At 33.9% G+C, this 25,371-nt stretch overlaps 5 protein-coding genes across 12 annotated transcripts; all 5 read right to left on the bottom strand.

Annotated features, from left to right (window-relative positions):
• Positions 1 to 38: 38 nt before the first annotated feature.
• LOC107069787 (cytochrome P450 305M2) lies at positions 39 to 2,582 on the bottom strand. Its single transcript, XM_015327392.2, has 9 exons — positions 2,450 to 2,582; positions 2,254 to 2,376; positions 1,828 to 2,082; positions 1,378 to 1,615; positions 1,132 to 1,291; positions 941 to 1,052; positions 686 to 866; positions 364 to 620; positions 39 to 272 (listed from the first exon to the last, which is right to left on the bottom strand). Exons 2-9 carry the CDS (start codon positions 2,342 to 2,344, stop codon positions 94 to 96), a joined length of 1,473 nt encoding a protein of 490 aa, XP_015182878.2. The 5' UTR covers positions 2,345 to 2,376; positions 2,450 to 2,582; the 3' UTR covers positions 39 to 93.
• LOC107069784 (small subunit processome component 20 homolog) lies at positions 2,447 to 12,521 on the bottom strand. Its single transcript, XM_015327381.2, is given in 12 exon segments — positions 2,447 to 3,368; positions 3,438 to 3,707; positions 3,787 to 4,211; positions 4,297 to 4,636; positions 4,722 to 4,904; positions 4,984 to 5,547; positions 5,658 to 6,263; positions 6,338 to 6,593; positions 6,688 to 11,270; positions 11,272 to 11,869; positions 11,959 to 12,242; positions 12,322 to 12,521. Coding segments are annotated over 12 exon segments (8,304 nt in total). The 5' UTR covers positions 12,367 to 12,521; the 3' UTR covers positions 2,447 to 3,218.
• Positions 12,522 to 13,100: 579 nt separating this feature from the next.
• On the bottom strand, positions 13,101 to 15,104 carry LOC107069746 (odorant receptor 47a). Its single transcript, XM_089176812.1, has 7 exons — positions 14,982 to 15,104; positions 14,451 to 14,898; positions 14,109 to 14,385; positions 13,776 to 13,875; positions 13,559 to 13,669; positions 13,317 to 13,472; positions 13,101 to 13,244 (listed from the first exon to the last, which is right to left on the bottom strand). The coding sequence occupies exons 1-7, from the start codon at positions 14,997 to 14,999 to the stop codon at positions 13,194 to 13,196; spliced, it is 1,161 nt and encodes a 386-aa protein (XP_089032938.1). The 5' UTR covers positions 15,000 to 15,104; the 3' UTR covers positions 13,101 to 13,193.
• Positions 15,105 to 15,706: 602 nt separating this feature from the next.
• Positions 15,707 to 17,637, bottom strand: LOC107069745 (odorant receptor 13a). Its single transcript, XM_089176809.1, has 6 exons — positions 17,593 to 17,637; positions 16,710 to 17,199; positions 16,423 to 16,656; positions 16,210 to 16,370; positions 16,004 to 16,114; positions 15,707 to 15,931 (listed from the first exon to the last, which is right to left on the bottom strand). The coding sequence occupies exons 1-6, from the start codon at positions 17,635 to 17,637 to the stop codon at positions 15,707 to 15,709; spliced, it is 1,266 nt and encodes a 421-aa protein (XP_089032935.1).
• Positions 17,638 to 17,682: 45 nt separating this feature from the next.
• Positions 17,683 to 24,523, bottom strand: LOC107069785 (maltase A2). Of its 8 annotated transcripts, XM_015327384.2 has the most exons (9): positions 23,689 to 24,521; positions 23,364 to 23,601; positions 22,870 to 23,003; positions 22,578 to 22,794; positions 21,989 to 22,125; positions 20,300 to 20,493; positions 19,199 to 20,225; positions 18,844 to 19,112; positions 17,683 to 18,782 (listed from the first exon to the last, which is right to left on the bottom strand). In XM_015327384.2, the coding sequence occupies exons 3-9, from the start codon at positions 22,969 to 22,971 to the stop codon at positions 18,557 to 18,559; spliced, it is 2,172 nt and encodes a 723-aa protein (XP_015182870.1). In that variant the 5' UTR covers positions 22,972 to 23,003; positions 23,364 to 23,601; positions 23,689 to 24,521; the 3' UTR covers positions 17,683 to 18,556. The 8 variants fall into 8 exon arrangements, with proteins under 8 accessions (XP_015182870.1, XP_089032391.1, XP_015182868.1 ...); XM_089176265.1 differs by having other exon boundaries at positions 20,300 to 20,481; positions 23,364 to 24,523; XM_015327382.2 differs by lacking the exon at positions 23,364 to 23,601 and having other exon boundaries at positions 24,165 to 24,521.
• Positions 24,524 to 25,371: the final 848 nt, after the last annotated feature.

Here is a 25,371-nt window from a genome sequence, read left to right as displayed (position 1 = left end):
GAATTAATTTGATGTATAAATAAATAGATTTATAGGTATTAAAAATTAACAATAAGAAGTTTATTTATATAGTTATTATAACATAAAGATTTATCATTGTGGTACAACTAGTACCTCGTAAGGTTTTGGAGAAAGTGTTAATCCTGGAATTATTTCGATGACGTAAGGTCCTTTGTTCGGTACAGGAAGTAGCGTATACTTTTGCATAATACCAACGAACAGAAGAAAAATAACGGATTTTGCTAATTTCTCGCCAGGACATCGTCTGTTTCCTACAAAATAAAATCAACTAATTTAGAGCAGTGTTACAATGAATATGCAATTAGATTAGAATAGATAGAAAAATACATTTGTAGTTGTTACCTTTGCCAAAAAGCGTCAATTTGGAATCCATTTGAAATGTACCATCCTTTAGGAAACGTTCTGGTTTAAATTCGTGAGGATTCGGAAATGCATCCGGATCCATATGAACGCTGTATTGATTTATGAGAATAGTGGCATTTTTTGGTATGGTATACCCTTCGAAAACCGTTTCTTCATAAACTCGTCGTGGTCCAGATATTGGAATTATTCCGCAGATACGTTGAGCCTCGGTAATAACAGCCTCTACATAATTGAGCCTGCGACAATCAAGAATTTAGGCTGTTTCATTGGATCATTGTATAATAAATGAAAGAAGACCTACTTGGACTTATCTTCCACTTTTGGAAACTCGATCAATCCTATTTTAGAAGATATTTCTTCTTTGACTTTTTTTTGTACATCTTGATAAACGACCATGTGCAGAAGAAGAAAATCCAAGGTAGTCGCGGTGGTATTGATGCCAGCAATAAACAAATCCAACAGTACCAATAGCAACTGATCCTCTGGGAAAATAATGAATAGTTTGATAAACGTGGAATATACTTCGATAAGAAAGGAATATATAAGTTTGTTTTACCTGTAAAAATGGAATTGAATTGTTTCTCATAATACATTTCACGAAGGAACATATCGATCAAATCATTCTCTTCACCAGGGACATATTTCTCTTTGTGATCGTTTATCGTATTCTAAATAACCAAGAAATTGAAGAAAGTCATTAAGATTGTTTAACAAATTGGCTTAGACGAAGATACTATCCCAACATACTATTAATATTTGCTTCAATTCATCGTTGACTTTAAGGAGAAGATTGTAACCCGACATTTCTGGTGCAATGTAACGAATCCAAGGAAAATTAGACAGAGTTCCTCCGGAGGAATCGAAGGTACGAGTACGACGTTCCATTAGTTCGATAAAATATTTCAATCTATGTGTGTGCGTGCAAAGATAGAAATATATTTTCCTATATGAAATATTTCAACGACATATTAAACGAAGCATACGAATACAAACTGTTTGAACTCAGAAATTCGTTTTCCCGTTGCGAAAGTCCAAAGAACGTTAAGGACAGTTGGTGTGATAATTGGCTTCAATCGATGTATACCACCGTTCTTTAGACTTTCTATAATTATTACTATTTCATCCTGGATGAGCCTTGACATCTCTTGTTTGCCAAATCCAAGGGTTTTTAGTATTTTGACTACCCACGTTCGTAGCTCCTTCCATTCATCCCCATCGTTCATTGTAATTCCTACGCGTATTGTAATTTATATACGATAATAGATATAATCAATTTTAGTCGCGGTAATATGAAAGAATTTTCATTATCTTCAGTTAAATGTTTTTTCCTATATATATATATATATATACACATAGAAGTAAAGGATAATAAACAATCGTGAATTAATGCTGCAGTAAGTAATAAACGTCCACGTTACATAGATATAGTAAATATAGTTTTACCTTTTCGTATTCCCATATTACGTAACTTAATAAATTCGTTCCAAGGCCGACCGTCAAAGTTATGGTTACGTAGTAATTTGTGAACGGAGTTCACGCCAGAAACTACTATGATCTTTCGCGTACCTAGTCCCAACATTATTACATCGCTTTTGTATTTTTGAGCAAGCTTCCAAAATGCCACATGTTGACTACCATGCTTATGAGTTAATCTTCGCAAAAGAGATTGACTACCGATTAATGGCCAAGAAAATGGTCCTAAAAATTCATTGGCTTACATTTACGTAACATAAACATAACAACAATATTTTTCTAATATTATATTATAATATAGGGTAGATATTAAGCAAAAGTGAGCTTTTAATACGATCAATTAATGCAACTACATTCTTATGCAGTTATTATGATATTGATGATTAATATTTATACCTGGTGGATATTTCTTCTGTTTCCGTCGTTGCATATACTCAAAAATTACTAACAAAATGGTTATTGTCCATAGTAATACACTGACATACATTTTGATGAAAGTACTTTTTTAATAATTTTAATCTATATTGAAATTATTAAAATTAACCTACGATTATGTTAATGAATATTGTTATTAAAAAAAAAAAGGACAAACCAGTAGTGAAAGTTTTATTAATTATATCACACTTTGACAAAATCTTAACTGGTTATTCAATTAAAGTACTTGGCTCTTTGCCCGTAAGTAACTATAATGGATGTCGGCCGGAGCTACAAGAAGTCTCTTAATTGGCCGTACTTCAGCGAACATATATATATGGATGTCCACAGACACGTACGTTTAACTATTTCTTGTGTGTAAGTGTTGAGATATGTTGCTCATCGAACCCCGATAAACTAATAACATTGTATATTTGTAATAGTGGAAATTTTGAAGGTCAAGGTAATTTTCATTATTTTACAATAATAATCAATTGCAATTAATTTTTAAAGAGATACGGAATAAGTTCGTAAGATCCTCGAGGAACAAGGTCATTTAATTATCATTAAATTAGTAATAATTAGAGTCAAAGTTCATTAAATATTGACTTAAGCGGAACACCAAAAGAAAAGTAGATATCATAAATTTTAATGGCGTAGCAAGTAGACACGCATCCACGTGTATAATCGATATAAGTGCTACACGAATTTCCATTTCTAGATAAGATAAAATCATATCTATTTCCTAATATAAACTTTCAAATAGGTTACACAATAGTATTTAAAAATTTGTACCAAATATATTTACTGCTTTAGATAAATATGTTACATATTTACAAAATGAAATTAAAAAAATCAAAAAAATCAAAAAAACAAGAATATACAATAGACGACGAGAAGGTGTATCAATTGGTAATCGATGTACACCTAATACATTAACGTGATAATTAAAAATTATCCAAATCGATTTCTTTCTTCGGCCGTTTCCTGGAAATATTTTTACCTCTTGCGTTATCTAACTTTCTCTTTTTACTTTCTTTCTTTTTCTGTTGTCTCGCAATTTTACGTTTCGCCGCTAATTCCGGGTCCGTCACAAACTGCAATTATAAATACGGTTTAGTAGGAGGAAAGTCTAACAAACATTTGACTTATTAAAATTAATTTACCTGTTGCTTCCGTATCTTTCGCCGTTCTGTTTTCTTACTATTTAGCTTTTGTTGCACGTTACTGAGCAATCTCGCATATTCTTCGACACCTATTTGTTTTTTAATCGTGTTGGCTACCTCCTTTGCCAATTGACGCAAAGGAGCATTCGATTCTTCGATCGTTGACATTTCTCTTACCAACGGAGACATTAAATTAAAAAGAATTCCATTCAATTGTTCGATTGGTATAGTAACCACTACACCGGCAATCCATTTGAATACTGCACTTCTCTGAAAATAATTGTTCTTTATGCATTTCTAACTGAGGTCATAAAGTTTAGGCAATATTATTGTTCAATCAAATACTTACCACCGATATCGATTTAGGTGCTTGAACTATTTCTATATTTAAACTCTTTCTCAATCTTCTCATTAGCCAATTAAGAGACAGGATGTTATCATCTTTACCCTTATTGTTGTCGCTGTCGTTGTTTTCTGAATTCTTAAGTGATTTCAAAATCTTTGCAATAAAGATTAAGTTTTTAATTACTTGATCGGATAGTTCTTCAAACGTCGTATCTGGTTGAAGTTGCGCAATCAAATCCAAAGATAAACTCCTTAACGTATCGACTGGATTAGAATAAATATAACTATCTATTGTCGAGTGTTTATCGGGATTTTGCAAAAGTTCTACAATTTTGTCCACATCGAGAACAGAGAGTACAAAACCGATCAACTGCGCGGCTCCTAAACGAACCCACAAATGTGGATGTGCCAACAATGATTGACTGTACTCTAAATAAAAACAAAATTAATTATGTATCGAGAAAAATGAATTATGTTCATGGAATTCATTTGGAATTAATGAATTACTACCAACCGGCAAAAGATGATATTTCTCGATCGTATTTTCTATTTTTTAGAAAACCTGGACAATAAGCCGACAATTTCAATAATAATTGCAACACTTGATACAAGTGATGATCCTTTAATCGTTCTGGATCTTTTATATTGGAATTTTTCCGAAGCTTTTTATTTGTTTTTTCTTCCGAATGTAATCTTACAAAATAACCAGGTTGTATTTTATTGAGCTCATAAATATTTTCGTTAAACTGTTGTAATAAAATAGATAAAATATTTATGAGACGTGACTCAAAATTTGCCTTTTCAACCTCGACAAATATACCACATAACTGTACAGCTAATCTTCGATGAATCATCTAGTGGAAAAACAATCATTATCTTTTGTTTTTTTTCTTTTTAAAATTACATTGAAATTATATTGAAATTAGATGAAAAAAATACTTGAGAGTCTTTCAGCCAGACAAATACAATATCAAACAGTTTATCTTTCTCGTTGTGACCTAGTCGTTTTAACATTTCCTTAATGCACTTTGCACAGAGTTTTCGACATACTGGATCGTCATCGTTTACCAATCTGGCACCAGTATTCAAAAATATCAGTCCTGAGTATTTAATAAGCGATTTCTGAAAGAACAAATTTACAAATATTATATAAACTCAATAATAACTACAAAAATAAGTAATTATCAAATGAAAAACTTACCAATGGAAATCCTGTAATAATGCTATGAATCATTTCTAACGCACTGATACGACCGTATTGCATTTCGTATTCCAATTGTAATAAATAAAATGTTATGTGATTGTCGAGACGTTTCTTAAGAGGATATTCCATGAGATAGGAGTAAAATACGGTTCTCGATTGTAATCTGACATGTTCCAATTCCGATGTGATACTCAATGTAGCTACTTTTTTCATAATATCATCCATTTCCGGTGCTGTCAACTTTCTTTTGATTATAGCTTTTAGCAATCCATAGGCTGTTGCTTGTTTATCGCTATCGTGCAGATCTTGTTCGGCGTATAAAAGCAAAATTTTTAATTGTTCAGCATTAATTGTAAAATGCTTCACATCGCGAACTAGTACTGACATGCATTTGAAAGCTGCCATTACGAGATCAAAATTATCTCCCTTGCTTAAACCAGCTGCTGCATACTTGTGTAAAATGTCGAAGATGCAAGAACAAATGTCACTTACTGATTCGCGAACAGATACTAAATCCATCTTAAGTATCCAATTTAAGCATTGCAACGTTAGAGTGCACAACTGTAAAACGTAGAAAAAAAGATGAGAAAAATGAACATTCATTTCATTCATATAATACAATAAGTATAATAATATAGCTATATATATATATATGTATATATAATTTTTACTTTAACGTGTTGGGACTTCAAACAGTTACTTAAAACCGATACAAGGGGCTCCAAATACGGCTTAAATTCCGCATCGGATATTTTATCTCTTTTTAGAAATATATGATACAACTTTAAACCAAATTCAATCATCACGTGACAATTCGTATTCGATGTTGTTTTAGACGCGGCTTTTATTCCCATTCTATTTTTTGGTTCAGCAGGTATTAACAAACAATCTGGCTTTTGCCTCTGCAATACTTCTGCTTGTTTTTCCGTTAATTTTTCTTGTTTCCTTTTTGCCAATAATTCTGGAATACTTTCCGACACAACTCCGTACAAAAATATAAGCATTTTGTCCAACGGTATAAAAGTATTATCTGCTAAACCAAGGGAAACATTTTTCAAACATTCCACAACCTTTTGCACCATCTTATGCGAATGCGTTCTTACGAGAACATTTTTTAATGGCATTATCAAATCGATCAAGCAAGTTTCTGTTATACATTCTGCCAATATGTGAAATATGTCATAACTTTTCGTTGCTTTAGCTTCTGAAATATGTTTGGTAATACCAATTACTTCCTTTTCTTCGGCAGTTAATCCGAACAGATCGATTTCACAAACCTATATTATTAATAAAATTAATAGAAATTTGTTTCTACGAAATAGCGTACGAATTATAGAAAAGTTGAACCTACCGATAAAATACTCTGCAAGTTTCTATTGATATCAAATTTCGTAAATTGTGGCTTCAAAACAGTTAATACAGACTGAATCGTATACGCGAGAACGTGAACTTGGAAACCTTTTGTTAAAAGACTATTTAATTCTTTTAAAAGATGATGAAGATACTTTGGTCCTAAAGTAATCATTATGTTTTGCAACACTTGACGAGTAATTCTTCTTACAGATTCTAGGCGAGATTTCAAGTAAGTACAGAGCTTCATGAAGATGCTAAAAGGAAAGGAAAGGAAAGGAAAGAAAAGAAAAGAAAAATAAATAAAGAAGAAAGAGAAAATTAATAAGGTATAAAGAGACCTGTACTTACCCCGGCAGATGGGACTCCAAAATATCTTCTGGAAGCTTTTGCAATAACTTAACTAATGCCAATGCAATAGGAACTCTCGATAAATCCTCTTCCTCGGTATCGGCTATTACTTTTCTCTTATTAATCTTGTGCGTACTATCTTGATGAGTCCTTGCTGTGATAGAACGATACAATTGTGGTAATAATCTTTTTGATATACTAAATATAACTCGTTTTGCTCCATATTGCGATAAAATTATTTGTCTTTGCAATAATGGCAAATCTGCCTGTTGCAGTTTTTCATCGTTGTCTTCTATATCAGGAATATTTTCATTATTCAATTCCATGTCCAGTTTTTCTTCCGTGTCTTCTTCATTTTCATTTTCATTTTCATTTTCATTTTCATTTTCATTTTCATTTTCATTTTCATTATCATTCAGTTCATTTTCATCGGTAGACAAGGTTGATTCCTTTTGGGAAATTTTCTCCAAAGATTTGTATTTCGAAAGATCGTAATGAAAAGAATCCAGTATTGTGACAATTAATCGAATAACTTGTTTTTGAAATTGAACATTTTTTTTCAATGCATTTAAATAATATTTCAATATGATTTCGTAATGATACCAAGGTAGAAGTTTGCAAACGGTACCAACTGTTTCAATAGCTGCATCTATCATGTTGTTTTTATTTAAGTAAGTTTCGTTACACAAATAGGTTGAAGCAAGTGGAAGAATAAATTGCGTGAGCGTTTTTGGATTTGGTCGTTTGGTCAACGTCTTAGATACGTTACAGAATTTCAACAATGCGCGAGCTCTTCTATGCATTTGCAAATGTTGCATGTTTTCGAAAAAGTCTACTTCGGGATCTGCTTTATTGCACAACACTGATAAGTCGCGTAAAATAGAATGTACTTCGGGACATTCTAACGACATGTGTCCTAAAAAGCTGATTGATTGGAAGCACAACACCTCGGACTTACTGTTTATTCCTTTCTTTATAAGTTGTAAAATTGTTTCGTCCATTAAATAACGTCTATCTGATGGATTATCTTTGTATTTTCTTGCCAAATTAGGACCAATAGTCTTAAGGCACTGACCAGCATAATCTTTAATGGCTAAATCCGAATCATGTTTTAAAAAGTAGTAACAATTGTAAATAATAGACACGCCACAATTTAAAGTCATCTCATTCGACTCGATTAAATGATTAATATTGCTAAAGGTGTCCAGTCGTTTTTGAAAGTCAGGTTGTTCAATCCATTTGCGATCCCACGCATTGAGTCCCAATAATAAGTTATAATTTAGTTTGATCAATGGTTGATTTTCCTTGGCAGATCTTGCAGCAATAATGTCGTACAATTGTATTAAAAGTTTGCGAGCAGGTACCGATGATATCGTAGCAAGTAGGGGTGCGAGAGCTCTAACATGAATTTCCGGTGATTTCACGTGTTTTATGAGATTCGTAACGGTCGTTAGAAATTCTATAATAATGTCTTCACTTTCACACATTGCCGCTTTTTTGATTAATATTGGTAAAATAAGTAGCAATAATGTATCACACGTATCGGGATCTTTTGCAAACTCAGAAATACGCGATAGAATAGTTAATTCAGTTTTGTTCATACCTCTGTTAAAGTTGTTCAGCTTTTTCTTCATGTATTCTAAAATATCATCAACGTGTGGAAGTAAAATAACGGATCCATAATTAATACCCTCCGATAAAAGTTTATCATTCAAAGGGAGTAAATTTGTAAGGACAGACTCTAATGGTTGAACAGGCGTATCTACATCCATACGATCCGGATCTGAATTCCTTTTACCGTAATCCTCCATTGTTAGCATTTTTTCAATCATTTCCAAAATTGCATTAATTACGGAGGGATGCGTTTTCGTTCCCAATAAAAGTTTCATAACGTATGGAAGAACCGTAATATCAATATTGTTCTCCTGATGTCTTACGAACAGTGGATAATAACGAGAATTTTGACTCCAAGATATAAATAATTTTAACAAAGCTGTAGGACTATGAATTCCTTCCACGGGTAATTTTTCCAACCAAGGAAATACTATGACATTTAAAACGGCATCTAATTCGTGCTTTTTCCATTGATAATCTTCAAAATGAGAAAAGAATCTTGCCATTATAGCGATACAACTAGTTTTAATAGTTTTGATGCTCGATAAATAACCAGAGTGAACTTGATCCGATCTTTGTAAAATTCCTTTGACTTTAGCACTAATGCACATCAGTATACCAAGTAAATAGGGTAAAAGTTTACTCGTCATTTTCGCTCCAAATTGTTCAATCATAATTCCTAATAAATTCACAGCACTCTGTAAACGTTTTGGTGGAATGACGTTATTTAGATCAATAGTATCTACGATATTCTCCATTAATACATTTAAATCGACATCCGCGTTTGTAGAAAATGATAAATATCTGCGAAAAGGTTTAAAGGCCATTTCAACGAACATGATCATTTCATCTTCTCGAGAGCCAGCAAGAAAACGCAATATTATTTTACGCTTTAAAAATCCACCAGCCTTACCACCAGTTCGCATTCCAGTTTTCATGATCATTTTTGCATAAACTATTCTCATCAATACAGGCATAAGACCGTCGCGATCTTCGTCCAATATAAATTTGCTTTCCGTGTCGACGTTAAAACGTGCGAGTTCATTTTTAAAATTCTTTTCGCTAATTAAATTAAACAAATGATCTTTGTACGGTAAAAGATATTTATACTTGTATGTGCAAAGGCAATTTAAAGCGGCCTTTTGTATTTCCGGATTTTTCGAAGAAAGCAAATCCAAATATATTTTATGCATTTCTGCTTCCCTATACAATACATTAGGATTGCTCATGTTTCCGTATATCTCCATTTGCGCGAGTAATAATTTTACTTTGTATATTCTATCTTGTGCAGGTAATTTAGTATTGTCTACTTTTACAGACACGTCTTTTTCGGTTGCTTCATCGTCCTTGTCATCATCCTCATCGTCGTTATCATCTTCCTCGTTCATGTTATCATTTGTATTAGATGCATTGTCATATTTCTTAATGCTACAAACTTTAGCATCTTCGGAATTCAATTTGAAAAAGTTCATATTTACAAATTCGATAAAAATACTAGTTAAATCTCTATTTTTCATTTCACAATAGTTAACAAAATTAGACATGCACTTCCAAAGAAGAATTTGATAATTATTATTATCTGGTTTATCATCTACTTTATATATTTCTAACTTCAAACTTTCAATGATGTCACATCGATATATATCCTGATACATCTTATTAGTTTCACTTGCATCTTTTAATTCGGAAAGAAATACTGGCCAAAATTGAGTACAAGCTTTGGTGGCGTAGCTTGCTATTATATTATTTACCGGATCCCATAATAATGAAAAATTAATATACAAATTGCCTAATAAATATCTAAGAGGAATTTCATAATACTTTGGGTCTAAATTAGTTATAGCATTATTGTCAAACGTTAAACTCTGTAAATGTAACAACTTATCTCGATATTTTTGTATCGTCGGTGGCACACTTTCAGCTAAATAAATCAGATCCAGAGGATTTTTATCAATACTTTCTTTAGATAACATTATACCTTCGACGTTAGCAAATAATGAATATATATGTGTTACGACCAAACGAATTAAATGAATAGGCGAATTTAACTTTTTCACTATGCAACTGTGTAACGTATCAAAAAATACTTGATTGAACAATTTGTCGTGGTGGTACTGTGATCCATTGTAAAAAAATGTTAAATAGAGATCTACCGCATTGAGAATGAAAGGATCATCGCTGTGTTTTTCTAACACATTCATTATCCGTATATCGTGCGTTTTGGTAAATGCATCAAATTCATCTTTTTCCGAAATATGAATCATTGTATCGAGCAACAACAAAAATATAAAATTAATCCTCTTAAGTTTCATATTATTTGCCGAATTTTCCGTATTTTCGTAATGCAGTATTTCATTGTAAACTATTAGAAATTGTTTCCTTATCGAACCTTTAACATCCTCGGGAAGAAATGTAAAATGTGGTACGATCATTATTATCCAAAAAACATCTAATGACGTAGAATTCGTTAGGCCGTTCAATTCTGTCAAGAAATAATCTATGCTTTCCTCCGACATATTTTTAATATCTAGGTTGAATTTCTTCCATTTGTTCAACGTTAGACCCCAAAGGCAAGGAGGTGCTTTTTGTTTTATTATTTTACCCAGTAACTTTACTTCTTCAGATTGTATTCCAATGGTATTACATCGTTTAAACAAATGTGGTAATACCAGAGACTCGAATGACGAATAATGTATCAATTTTTCAATAGAAATGTATAATAATTCGACATTATTTATAGACATTATTTTAACAAGTATATTACAAGAGGTTTCTTGAGTCAATTTAATGTCAGATAGAAGAATATTTATTAGCGCATTGATTATCTCTGATAAAACATTATTTATTTGAAAATCGTCCATCATAATCATCAGTTTTTTAATCAAAGGTGCAGAATTGTTGAGGAATCTTCCATTTTTATACTTGAGAACAATATTTATGAGACATAAAATAAGCTCTAGGTGATTTTTTTCTTCCCAATAAAACAACATCCTTGGTTGTTGTGTCTAACATTTTAAGGAAAGTGTTCCAAAGTACATCGCATTTGGTATAATGTATATTCTCTAGAATGCAACTAACCACTTGTTTTACAATTGTATATGCGAGATCTTGGTTTATAGATTCATCTTTTAGAGAATGAAAGTAAATCAATAGCATTTGTTCTGCACAAGAATGAAATTGACCTGGCGTCCCAGATATAACTTCGAACATTAATTTTCCACAGCCAATAGCACCACGATCATTATTCTCCATAAGTTTCAACAACAATTTGATAAATTCTTCCTTGTCTTTAACTTTTCGTACGACAAATGCAAAACTTTCAGCAGCAAAATTGTTAATATAATATGGTTGTGTATCATTGAAAAGTGGCAACAATAAATCCAAAACGGTTTTCACATTTTTCACTAAATATCGCCATAGAAATTTGAATAAATAGGCAAGAGCTACGAATGCATATTCTATTTGTTCGGAGTTTTTTGTTTTCAATAAACTGACTATGACATTTAAGAATTCTGAAAAATACTCGTAAAAATCTTTTTGTAGATCTTTTGCTAAAGCTACTACCAACCTGTAATATGTTATACGTTATTATTTAATTATCGTTAATAATAATATATGAACGTTGATAAATTAAGATTGAAATTTGACAATACTCACTCAAGTATAGGTTGCAAAAATAAAACATCTTGCTTTCTTAGATATTCCAAAAGTAAATCAACTACAAACTGCTTCTTATTTAACAATTGAGGAAGAGTAACAATGTCATGTACTTGTCTTTTAAAGCTACAATAACCCTCTGTTAAATTTAGAAAATTCCATTTTTTCAATGTTTCATGAAAATACGTTTCAATCTCCTCGTCGTCATCTTCCTCATTTTTGTGTACAACGCGATGAAAAATATCAATGTCTATTTCATTTACCCGTTCGGAAAATTTTTTAAACTGTAGAACAAAATTGTATGATTTGTCAAATGTTCAATTACAAAGAAGATGATATTTAACAGTCATGTAATTACAGTACCTGAAAAGTATTTTTTTCCTTGTGTCGCAACGGCTTATTCTTCATTTTGATATAGTATTCCAAATTTGCACCTAATTAACAAGTTTATTTATACAAGTAATATTACAAATGGAACACGTGGTACAAACCACGAGATACAACGAGTTTATCACGTTGAAAACACAGCCGGAAGCAATTAAGAATCGTTCTTATTTACACAGGGAAGCAAGGAAACTTAAGAGAAGCGAACTCTTCTAAGAAAAGATTCTACGTAGAAGCGCTCTCTACTGAATTAGAAAGAACCATTCTTCAGGCGTACACGTGGCGGCAATTTACAAAATACTTTAAACGACAAGTGTGTGCCAATCACACAAGTTAGAAATGAAACCTTCACAAAAGCAAGGAGTTTCGAGGGAATGAAACGAGTGCTTCGTATCAGGACTAGGATTATTTATTATACAATATTTTTATAATTATTTATTTAATAATTATATAAAAATGTGCGCCTGTAGGAATGCAACACCCTCCAGAAACACTTTGAAAATGTTGCTTGTGAGCGTCACCTGTTGGGACGAAATTTTGTTCTGCCCGAACGAAAGATAAGCAACTCGTCATACACACGTGTATGAACAGTTTGGAGTTCAAACCCTCGAGTTTGTCTCGAGGGTTGCAGTCCTACAGGCGTAATGTTTTTATAAATAATTATAAAAATTTAACTTGAATTTTGTTATTAATACGTTGCTATTCAATAATTATCGTTGATATATCTTCACGAAAATAATGTTTCCTCGTATGTTTCCTCGTCTATGTCTAACAAGCAAGATTTTTATTATAACATTTAGTCTATTATGCAACAATTTGTATAATCACTCTTTAACGTGAGATGAATTAATTTATAAAAATTTTCTCAAAACGGATAAATACCCCATAGATGTCTTCAGTATCTGCAAGGACAATTGATAAATAATTGAAATGAATGTATAAAAGATAGTTTGTCAGTAAATTTAAATGCTCACATCTGTAAAAGTGTACAATGACAAGGCGCGAAATTTGGCAGACGTCAGTTGGTGGGGTTTTCTCGTGCGCATCAAACAAATGTAAATTAATTTGAAATTTGTCGTTAACGTCTCGTACCATTTAATATTGTAAAACGCTTCGTTCAAGTTCATGCTCTACGTTAACAAAATATCATCAAACTTGATTACATTGCGAATAACTTAGCGTTTTGATAGATCAAATGACTTTCGAATCAAATTACTTCCTGAATAAGACATTCCCCGATGTAGCAATATACGAATAATGTACTCGATAACCCACAAGCATGTATTACAAAAATAATAACTTGATCATCTTCCTTGTTGGCCAAAGACTTGAAAAGAGAAGGATAAAGAAATGATTGAAACTGTTTCTGTTTGAAAGAAAAAAAGAAAGAAAAAAGTATATAGTATCATCGTATATTTATTTAATCGATATACCACGAGCATCTGATAGCCGGTCAAACAAAGCTGAAACGTAGTCGCTAATAATTGTTGAAAAATAATTGCAGTAAAATTATCTTCCAATGTTTCTGCCAATCTGAAATGCGTTGAGTATACTTCCGAAATGATACTTACAATTATTAAGTAAGTAAATAGTCGTCTATCGTCTATCTTCAGCTATACTTGTCACGCGATTTCTCGTTAAAAACAATTCAAAGGACTTTCATTTCACTGAGACTTGGCGTCAAAAGAAAAAGCTAATTTTCCAAATATTTATCATCAAGTTTTTCTCCATTTATTGGCACTTTAATAAGCCTCTCAAATTCTTACCTGATGAGACGACAATGTTCAATGATTACTTTCCTTATACCTCGTTCTCTATCCTTTAAACTTTCCTCAATTCTGTGTTTCAGTATCGCAAATTGGGCAGTTATGTGAATGGCCAAACTAGCGAAAAGACAATCAACCCCAACGTAAGCAGAAATGATTAGAGGAATGGACAGGCTCTGATATATACATCCAAGAAAGAAACTCATCGAATCTTTTGGCTTTATGAGCGGTCTTATTTTATAAGGTAACTGATACTCCAAAGTCGAATTAGACATAACTAAAATAAATGATAATTATATCGTATAATGAAATATTAATGATCGATCGTGTGTAAAACGTTACCCGATAGCACAGACGTTAAAGCTTCTCTAGTGAAATACGTGACGAGGACTAGAGTCATCGATGGTACAGTTATCGTGATAAATCTATACGATAATTTGTTGTAACTATTAAATATCGATCTCTCCTTCGTATTTCGATAATTTTCATCGGAATAATCTTGTTGAATTTCTTTCATAAACCGAGCCAATGGTCGGCTATTTATTCTGCAAGTGATCATCTTTATAAGAGTAGTTGACATTAATGTATTTTCTTCAAGGTTCTTGATAACGTAATCGAAATCCAACAAATGATCGAACAGATCGAGAAAACTCGTAGACACGATGAGACATCCGTAAATGAGATATATTAAAAATATCGAATCGTGTACTTGCAAGGGCCAAATACCCGAGATACGAAGCAATCGTTCGTTCCATGTTAACACCTTGATGGCATATGAAGATTCAATAACCTGCAACGCGACAAACAACTTTCTAAAGCTACTACTTCTCAGTAGAAAACTAATTTAAAAAATGTGAAAAATTTTGCCCCTACTTTTCCGTCATTTTCCATTTGATTCGCGCGAAAGTTGTCGAGAAACTGGCCCTTGAACCGTCGATCAACTCTAGAGGAAAACTTTGACGTTCGTAGCAGAAAAAAAAGTCATGCAAGTTTTGGTAAGAAAAATTGATAGGTTTGCTAGACGACGAGCCTCTAATAATGGATTACAACACAATTGAATGGTATAGAATACCACATGAATGATACAGTTATCTATCCTTTCTTTCTTACTTTTTTTTTCTTTCTTTTTCTTCTCTAGCCTATCGACCATGCAATTTCCCTTAATCAAGTACTTAATACGTCTTTGATAAAAAAAAAAAAATAATGGCTCTACAATTATATCAACCCTTTTCTTATTACCCTATAATTTAGTTGACAAGTTCTTACGTTCGGAACTAACGAAGAAAATAGGAAAAAAACTTTGGAAACCGTGAAGATGTACAATTTTTGTTTTTTTCCAAGTACTTTTGAACATTTTTACTTGTTCTCGTCGAAGAAAAGGTCGCAGTTATTTTAAAAACAAATACCAATTCCTGTCAGTGAAACGGTGAATTTTCCTTCGATAATATAATAATGAAAAAGAGAAATTTGTGTATTAACAACATATTACGACATTATAATTTTTAATCAACTTAATCTAACATGAATAGCACAAATTTGTATATAAGTTATAGCAATGTTCGTAACACCGACAGGTATCCCACTGAAGTTTTTAATATCTAGAAAAGTGAAAAAAGAATGAAAGCCCGTATAAAAGTAACAAGATAAGTGGTAGAAAAGGTACTTACATCGGTGAAAGTGTATAAAGATAAGACGAAAAATTTTCCAGAACTTAATTGCAGAGGTCTGTTTGCTCGAATCATACAAATTAAAACCATTTTTAAATCAATCGGAGATATGTTATACCATTCGTACTCGTATAAAGCCACGGCAAAATTAGTGCTCTAAATGAATGAACATTTGATCAATTTCAAATACATTTTGTAATAAATACTATTCACGTTTATATTAATTACTTCTTGAATGATACATTCTCCGATATAGCAATAGACGAACAACGTGCTCAGGATAATACTTGAGAATACAACAAACAGAAAAAGTTCGAGAATTTGACCACTGGATGAACGCTGAAATAATTCATTGCAAGAGTTTATTATTGTTTCGTATATTGTTGTTGTCGTTGTTGTTGTTGTTGTTGTTGTTGTTAATCAATAAAGCTTACTAGTATCGTATTATAACCAGAAATACACAAATTAAAAGTCGTTCCTATGAGATGTTCCAGAATTGCCAGATTAAAAGCATCCTCCAGGATATCTACCAAGCTGCGAAAAAAATTCAAGACATTTGATGAACAACGCCAAGAAATATCGAGGACAAGTTTACCTTATTAATCGATAATGTTTATTAATCAATTTTTTCATTCCGATTTGGCAACCATTAGGATCTTCCAAAGCTGATTTAACTCTGCTTTTTAGTAAGCACAATTGTGCAGTTACGTGAAGAGACAATGTAATGAAGAAACAATCGAAACCAACGGAACCAAAGGTAATCAATGGTAATACAATAACTTGATATAAACAATTAAGAACATAGGTAGTAGTGCCATTGATTTCTATGATAGGCCTGGTCCTATAAGGCAGCTGATAACCAAAAGACGAATTATCGGCAACTGCAAAAAATGCCGTTCGTCACATTTGCAGATCTTTTTAAATGATCAAGTGAAGCGTTGAAAATATAAATGTTCCAAATAATTACACATTTGCACGTTTGTTATCAATGACAGGGAGAAATAAATTATCGAAATAAAACCCATAGAGGATAATGCAGCTACGGTGAATAGAAAAGATAATCTATTGTAACTGAAAAATATCAACATTTCTTGCCGATTCTTGTAATTGTCAATTTTAAAATCATCTCTTATGTTTATCAAAAACTGCGCCAACGAATCTTTGTGCAGTCTGCAAATAGTGATTTTGATGAGAGTATTTAGCATAACCAAGTTTTCCGTAACGTTTGCAACGACAAGATCAAAGTTCTTCGAGTAATTAGTTAAATCCATGACTCCTAGGGTACAATGAATAAACAAGTATACAAATGAAAAAAGGAATATCGGATCGCGAACGTTCAAAGGCCATATTCCCACGACATCAAGGCATTTTCTATTCCATGTTAACACTTTTACAGTATCGGAAAGCTGTTCGAAATTCGCTATCTGAAATCAAACAATTGTTACTTTATATACGAACAAAACTTTCAAGCAAAACCATCAAGTTCCTTATTATTTCCTACTTCGATGTCCACTTTCATTTTATTCTCGCTAATGGTTACGATAGACTGACCATAAAATTGACCAATTCATTCCTAAGCCTAAACTTTTTTCCTTGCCACGATCCTTTTAATACTTTATTCGAAATACTTCTCCCTCATATTAACGAGCCAGCCGTTGCTAAAAAAAACTCATCAGTTTGTTGCTCTCTTCTTGCGAGAGCGTAAGTTAATTATCCATCAAGTTGTTGAAAAGTGACTGTTTAACTACTTTTTATTCTCGACATAACTTGCCAACTTGAAAATCGATGCGTGGATTAAAGTTTGAAAAATGCACAACCTCTCCGACAACAATTTTCACATAATGTTCGCATTTACGTCCCATAGCGGATCTAGTTGTAAGGTATTAGTTGCTTATCGAGTCGAGTCCTTAAAAACAAAACCAATTCATTTATTCATTTATTTATAAACATTAGGATAGAGAATATCTGTACTATGTACAATATGTTTTTTATATAAGTACGTTTTCGGGAATGTTAAGGTTTCTCCGAAATAACATACACAGACGTATTGAAAGATATATATATATATATATAATATAGAAAAGATATAATTCTAATGCAAATTGCTTGAATTCCGATCGATCGAAAATATATTTCAATTGTTAACAAATATTTGATCGAATGAAAGTTTACTCTTTGACGTAATTAAAATTACCGTCGACTCGACGAGTACGTATTAAAAAAAGATTAATGTGTTTTTTTTCTTTTTCTATCGTGGTACATATATTCTCATGAAAATATTTCTATATATTTGTATTACTTAAAAGTACCACGGTAAAATGTTTCGATAAATATTCATCGCATTTCAATTAACAATTCCAAGTAAATAAGATTATGTGGAGACTCAAGAGAATGTACAATTCGTTGTATCTTTAGATTGAAAGTTCCACAGGCCAGACTATCAAAGTGAACACATAGAGATTCGTATAAAGTAATCAACTCGATCTACAAAATCGGACTGTCTTTGTTCTTTCGGAATGTGAATAACGATTCTACAGACGTGACGATTAATCCGATCGGTAGATCGTATCGTAGAACCTTACGGAACATTTTAGTCGTCGTGGTTTGTTTTTTTTCTTTTTTTGCTTCTTATCAAGTCGTTAAAGAAAGAATTTGTCGACGTGCAATACAACGATAGGAAGTTTCTTCCGTATAGGATAACACTTGGCACTAGACGCGTCATCGAAAATATATGAGTCGACAATTTATTTTGTTGCTTTCAGGAACTCTGCTAGAATTTTCTCACTTGTCCAATTTGATGATGAAAGCTTCGCCAGGTGGAACGTTAAGTTCCTTGAAGAAAACATCTTGTTTCAATCTATTGGCTGGTCCTACGACGACGTGACCACCGTAATAAAGGGACGACAAATCTTTCGATTTCGACTCGTTGCCGAGATTAGCAACGAAAACGTACGAGTTTCTACGAGGATACCACCGTTCAATCACAATAATCTCATCCTTCGTGTACCTGAGGAAAGAATCAACGTAAGCTTTAACCAATTCTAATAGCAATTCATAAATGAAATTACCTAATATCACAGTTAGCAATGATTCCGTTATCCTTGGCAATAGCTTTAACGTAAATCGGCGGAGTATCGGACCTCAATTTGATCATTTCGGCGATCGTGTCGATCAGACTCGTTTCCAAAGGTTTCGAAGCTTCGGGTAACCAGGCAGTGACCCCAACCGATGTAAATTTATCATCCAATCCATCTTTCTTCTCCCAGTACATCGGTGCAAGATTATGCAAATGTGCCAAATCCTGATGATCTTCGCACTCGCAATCCAATATACCTTTCTAAATATAAAAATACTTAAGGATACTTAAGGATACTCCTACATTTGGAAACTAATTTATCATGCATTGATGAGATTTGCGTTTACCTCGTCTCCATAAAATATGCTGGGTGTTCCAGGAAGCATCAGAGCCAAAAGAGAGACAGCCATCGAAGCGTTCTTGACGTTGATACTGGAAGCGATTCTTCTGAAATCAACGCCACCGATGGACCAGTGAACCCACGGATAAGATGCTTTTTCGAAAAGTATACCTTTCGTTATACTTTCCACCTGCGCTTTTATATCCTCGGTTCCATTGGATACGCGTAAAGCAACGTCGATCAGATCTATCCTCGTCAAAATGGCGTTTCTCGAACTGTCAAAATGCATCGCAGCATTTAGTGCATCCAGGTGACAAATGAGTATCTTCCGAGGTCCGAGCAGGGATTTCCAATGACTTAGAATACTTGGAAAGTTGTTTTCGTGAACGTAACGTTCGAGACCCTTCAAATAAAATCCATCGACCCCTCTACCGAGCCACGTTTTAATAGCCAAACTTATCGGATGATCGTTACCTATGAGATCCGACGAAACTGGCAAAGCTCTTGGTTCTTCGAAGGGTTCTAAAGTACTGCTAACCATTGACAAAGTTTCTTGAACTTTTTGAATCGAGCCAGGTTGCGTTGACTGCAAGACTACATCCTCGAGTATCGAATCCTTGGTCAAAGCTCTTCTTTCGCGGATCACTTTGTCCGTTTTATTCGGGTTAATCATCGTTGCCATTTCCTCACCTTCGAGGGTCTTTACGTACGGATAAAGCAGTAAATCCAAGATAAGGCTCATGTTTCTACGATGTATCTCGTGTACCAATTTTTCAAAATCCTTCAACGTACCGAGATTCACGTTTATGTCTGTCATGTTGCTAACGTCCGAATAATATTCTGGATAGTGGGGTGCTGGGAAAATTGAATTCAAACGAATTCCACGAACGCCGAGTCTCTTGAGGTAATCCAGTCTCATCGTAATGCCGCGCAAATCACCGATACCATCGCCGCCCTTCGAGGAATCTTGAAAGGAAGCTGGAAAGATCTCGTAGAAGACGTTGCCTTGCCACCATTCTACCTTAGGATCGCATCTGAAAGGTATAGATAATGAATATTTAGAAAAATTGGATTAATTTTTCTTTAATTAATTGATGATAAATCCTACCTTTTGGGCATCGTCGCGAGGACACCTATAACAAGTGCGGTGCATCCAGCCAAAACCGACATCAACGACCAAAAACATGTTTTTCTTATCAGAGGCCAATTCCATTTCATAAATCGATAATCTTTCGGAGATTTTGGGACGACCAGCTGTATTCCAACGAGCGGTGGCTTCCCACCATTCTCCTGATTGTAAAACTGTAGAGTTATGGCGTGAGTATAATTTGTGATTTGTTAGAAAGCGATAAGCACTGGGTTATTAATAGACGAAACACATAAAAGTCGAATTAACAAATTATTATGAATTCGTACATACATTGTACAAGCTGTACATACATTGCTTTGCGTTTCATACCAAGATGCTACGGACACAAAACTTCATTGCTTAATAATAAAAAGAGAGAGGGAGAGAGACTTTGATAATTGAGGCATCGCGACGACGTCCTTTCTTTCATTTCGTAAGCAAGCATTACATCCTTGGCAAATATTCAATATAATTTGGCCTATATCTCGATACGATGTGTGATATGTTCCTTCGGGCGAATCGGCCGTCCCAATGGCATCGTTCAAAGCTTCTCTTTTTTTAATGGCCATCACGCTTTTTTAAATGGCCGTTAACGGTATCGTTGATCTTGCCAATGTCCCACCATATTCCTTCCATTATCGTTAATTTCTTTTACAATCTTTTCTATTTTATTAATAAATTTCTGTCACGAGCTCGAATGATCCACAGCATCAGTTGTATTAATAATAGACAACGCCATATGACAATCCGCTTGTAGCATGTTTTCAAGAAGACTTTTCTATTCGGTCAATGGGGAAAATAAGAAGCAGGTGATCGGCGGCCAAGGCTCCAATTACAAGTGTCAATCACAAGCGAAAGATTTATAAATAACGCTAGACCGGTGTATAGCAAACGCGTCTATCTGCGTCTAGATGCGATTCATTATCGTTTTATTGGCGTGCATGTGAGATAGGACGCATCGCACATACGATACGTATGTAGAAGTGTAAGTATAACGCGTCGATGACTCTCTAACTGATCAACTGACTCTTTAACTAAACATTCCTATTTATTCGTCTCTAACCTGTTGCAAATCCATTTCGTATATATTATAAGCTTTGGTTTTTTCTTTTTGTTTATTTAAATAACTTTCCAATTTGATATTAGTAGTTGAACAGGTAGGATTGATTTCCAATCTCCATCCTTTTCTAAAAAATGTTTTTTTTGCTTTATCCCTCTTCATCGTATTCTACAATTTGTCATACTACTACTAGTTTCGTACCAAACTACGGCTGACTTTGTTAATAGTTGGAAGGAAACACACAGCTTGCTAGTCCAGAGGAAAGCCGACTAAAAAGGAGGAAAAAAGCAGGAAAAAAAGAGGCCAACAAATAACTGGAAAATAAAAATGAACGTGTCTACCGGTGAGATGTCGTCCCCACTTTGCGAATTGAATGAATAATGTCGCTGAACATAATCCAATATACATACCAATAATGTAGATTCCATTGTATATGAATGAAATAGTTTCGTTATTCGATGAGGATAACCCGCGAATATTGACAATTTAAAAAGAATAAGTATTAGTCGGGTTCGCGATGGCAGACCTCAAGTTTCGACACTTGAGGAAACTCGATGCGATAAGTAACTCGATTGGCGATACTTTAATCACTTTAATTAAATACTTACTAGAGCTTGTGCGTCTGGTGCTAAATGTTGATAAGCAGTATTCAGCTGCGTGAGTAATTGAGCGCAAACCGGCTCGTTCGTATCGCTGCTGCTACCGCTTGTACTCGATTCCACCATCGGATCGCGAGAACTCGGCTCTGAAAGTTCATTCAAATATAATAATTCTATCAAATAAGTATTTACAAGACAATGTGTTCCCAATTTTCATGAAATAATAATGCTGCCGGAATTCTACTCGTACAATTATCGATACAATTAGTTTTAATTCGTTCTTATTAATTTCAATTTCTTTCAATGAATTGTTTTCTTTGACTGCATAGGAACTACTCGAGAGCGGGAGAACAAGTTCGTCAAGATTAATCGAGGTATAAATTGAAACTGGATCCTTGTGACAAGGCGCCTTGCGTTCTCTGAGTTTACGACTACACAACGATGACGACCACGTACGATTACGTAAGGTATTTACAGTCGCGCGACGACCATGTCAACCAACAACAATGCACATAGAGTCTTCCTTTCTTCCTTTTTTTTCTTTCTATCATAAAGAGAGAACATGCCTCCCTTTTTTCCTTGCCTACGCAGTACCTACCATCGTGAAGAGGTTTGCACGAACTGTTAACGAGATTCATAAAAGCATTAAGTCCATCCTCTTCGTTTATGTTCTCGAGCGTAGGCGTTGTTATCATCTCCAAAGGTACTCCTTCGAGAGGCCTGTATATCGGCGCCGATTCGAGGGAATTATTAATCTGCACGGCCGGAGGTGGTGGACTCGGGGTCAAAAGTGGACAATCCGAAGCTTCCTCGTCCTATTATTAAGCTTAGTTGAGATTTCAGAGTTTGCAGAAGAGAGATAAGGCGCTATCTATATCATACAAACACACCTGTTGGTCCTGATTTATAAAGAGCTGTTGCGAGCTTGCAGAAGATGGAATTTCGGAAGGTAAAACCACCGATAGGAGCCCGTCGCTTTTCGGAATATTCATCTCTATTTATTGGCTTTAATCCTTTCTTTCTTCTACGAATGAAATGACCAATTAATCATATAGATTTGATAACTGTGCACAAGCACAGCGAAGCACTTAGAGTTTCAAAACTTTTTTGCCTATCACGGTCGAACTCGTGTGATTTAAACTGTGTGTTTTACTACAAAAAAAAAAAAAAAATATGCAAGCTATTTGAGAATAAAAAGATAATAACTTCGGTAATATTTGCAGTGTCATCATATTCTTTAAGTATACACGTATCTTTACTTTTAAATGTTAATCCATACGCATTATGCATACGTTTAACGTTAAATAACAAAAAAAAAAAAAAAAAAATAGATAGAGCTAACCCATTAAGACTATGCAATCGTTTATTCTTCGTTTTTTATTACTTTCTTTTTCTATTACGCGTTTATCTTCTTCTTTTTTAAGCGCTTGAAATATTCCGTTCCTTCGCAGGCATCAAGGAATCAATTTCGGGCAAAGATTCTCCGATTACTATCTCATTCATCGTTATATTACTATTCTATCGATCGTGTTGTGATTTGGAGTTTGTTGTGCCGCGTTCAACGAGCTCGTACTATGTAGGTATTTCCTATGCATCTTGTAATAATGCCAAAAGAACAATGCCTGTTAGAAACAAATTTAACATGTTAACTCGTCAACAAACAGTGATTACCACCTATATACCTTGTATTTATGTACATAAATACCTACGTATTTGTACGTATGTGTTCGTAAAATTGAAACGTTCAAAGACAGGCTTGATAAATTGTCTGTCAGCTGAAAGAATTGTTTCAATTTTGTGCTGAACAATTTCATTTCTACCACCCACGCGACATGACAATTTATATACGTTACATATGATCGATAAAAATCATCAAATTACTTTAATTACCGAATAATTTAACTAAATGGATCGAAACTAGATAAAGAAAAATTTGCCAAAAATAATTGCATCAGACCTAAAATGGATATGATACGCATACGGGCCAATCGATGATACTAAATCTAACGCGAAAAATTAATTACGAAAGAATATACGATCTTGAATTAAATACAAAGAAAAAAAAAAAACCAAAAATACGTGCTTCTATTTTCTATGATTAGACACGAGAGCGAGAAAAATGTTAGGTTGCTCGTTGTCACGCGCTCACCCACCACCCTGCTCGCATATGTATATAAATACGTACACAGAAGAAAAATACGTTCGTGATAATTTTACCCCCTTGTAATCGAATGCGAGAGAAAAAGGGAGAAGAGGGAGAGAAACAATTCACCACCGGCTTTCTCCAACCTCGGCGAGTCTTGTATGAGAACGACGAACTGCTGACGAACGTGTCCGCAAAGGTCCGGGCAAGACGACGACGACGACGACGATTCGTAGAAGCCCCGTGAAAGAACGATACAGTTTCGCGGACTTTTTCGACGAACCGTCCGCTCGGTCCTGGAAACCGCGTGCCTCGACGTATTATATTTAGCAACACGATTTCTCCTCTCGTTTCTCTATCCCGACATCCGCGCCCTCCTCGATTCTGCGCTCTAAGCCTTTTCCCTCGAAGCCGACGAAACTTGCCGACGAAACTTGCCGACGAAACTTGCCGACGTAACTTGCCGACAAAACTCGATGACGAAAACAATCACCTCGTTTTCCGTCCCTTCTCATGCACTTTTTCATCCTAAATATTAATTCTCTGTCGTCTTATTCGAGTTTTCCTTATAATTTGCACAAACGAAAGTATTCAAAGAATCCTTTCATTTCTACATCTAATATTTCTACCACACATATATGTGGTGTGACCATTTGAATTTACTGCCAATGTAGCAAGAACTACTTGTTGGTAATGTGAATAATTTGTAATAATCCTTCTTCATATTGTTACGCTAGATGCCACTAAACAGTAGTTTTTTAAATTCTCTAGTTATGGCATTCTACTGCTTGATGGCGGCGCTTGTACTATTACCGGCCTTTTTTTCTAATCAACACACATTGTTTTTAATACTTTCATTGAAAATCCAGTTTAATCAGAACACTTGCAACAAATGCTATATCTATTGAAAGTATGATCCGTTTTGTAAACATTCAAAATATCTTCTTTTTGCAGGCATGATCCAAAAATAAAATTGTTTATAGCGCATGTTGATGTAATCGATGCATTTGTAACAAAATTGAAAAGGGATAATCTAAGCTATTTTATGCAAACATTTGTTCACGTCATTGTCTTCCATAGCAATTAGTTAGTTGCAACGAATAACGTATATTTGTCATACTTAACTAACTTGATGCAATATTAAACAAGTGACGTATAGCAATCTGTCACGTCGACAATTAGTCTCAGCTAATTGTAGCAAACCTATGAATGAAAGAAGAACGCGTTTCACATATTTTACTCGTACATG

The sequence above is a fragment of the Polistes dominula genome, unplaced genomic scaffold (assembly GCF_049000335.1).
Source record: "Polistes dominula isolate Pdom_NZ unplaced genomic scaffold, Pdom_raw_medaka contig_32, whole genome shotgun sequence".
Classification (NCBI taxonomy): domain Eukaryota; kingdom Metazoa; phylum Arthropoda; class Insecta; order Hymenoptera; family Vespidae; genus Polistes; species Polistes dominula.
The sequence above is the reverse complement of the archived record's forward strand: the minus strand, read 5'-3'. Positions and strand labels throughout refer to the sequence as shown.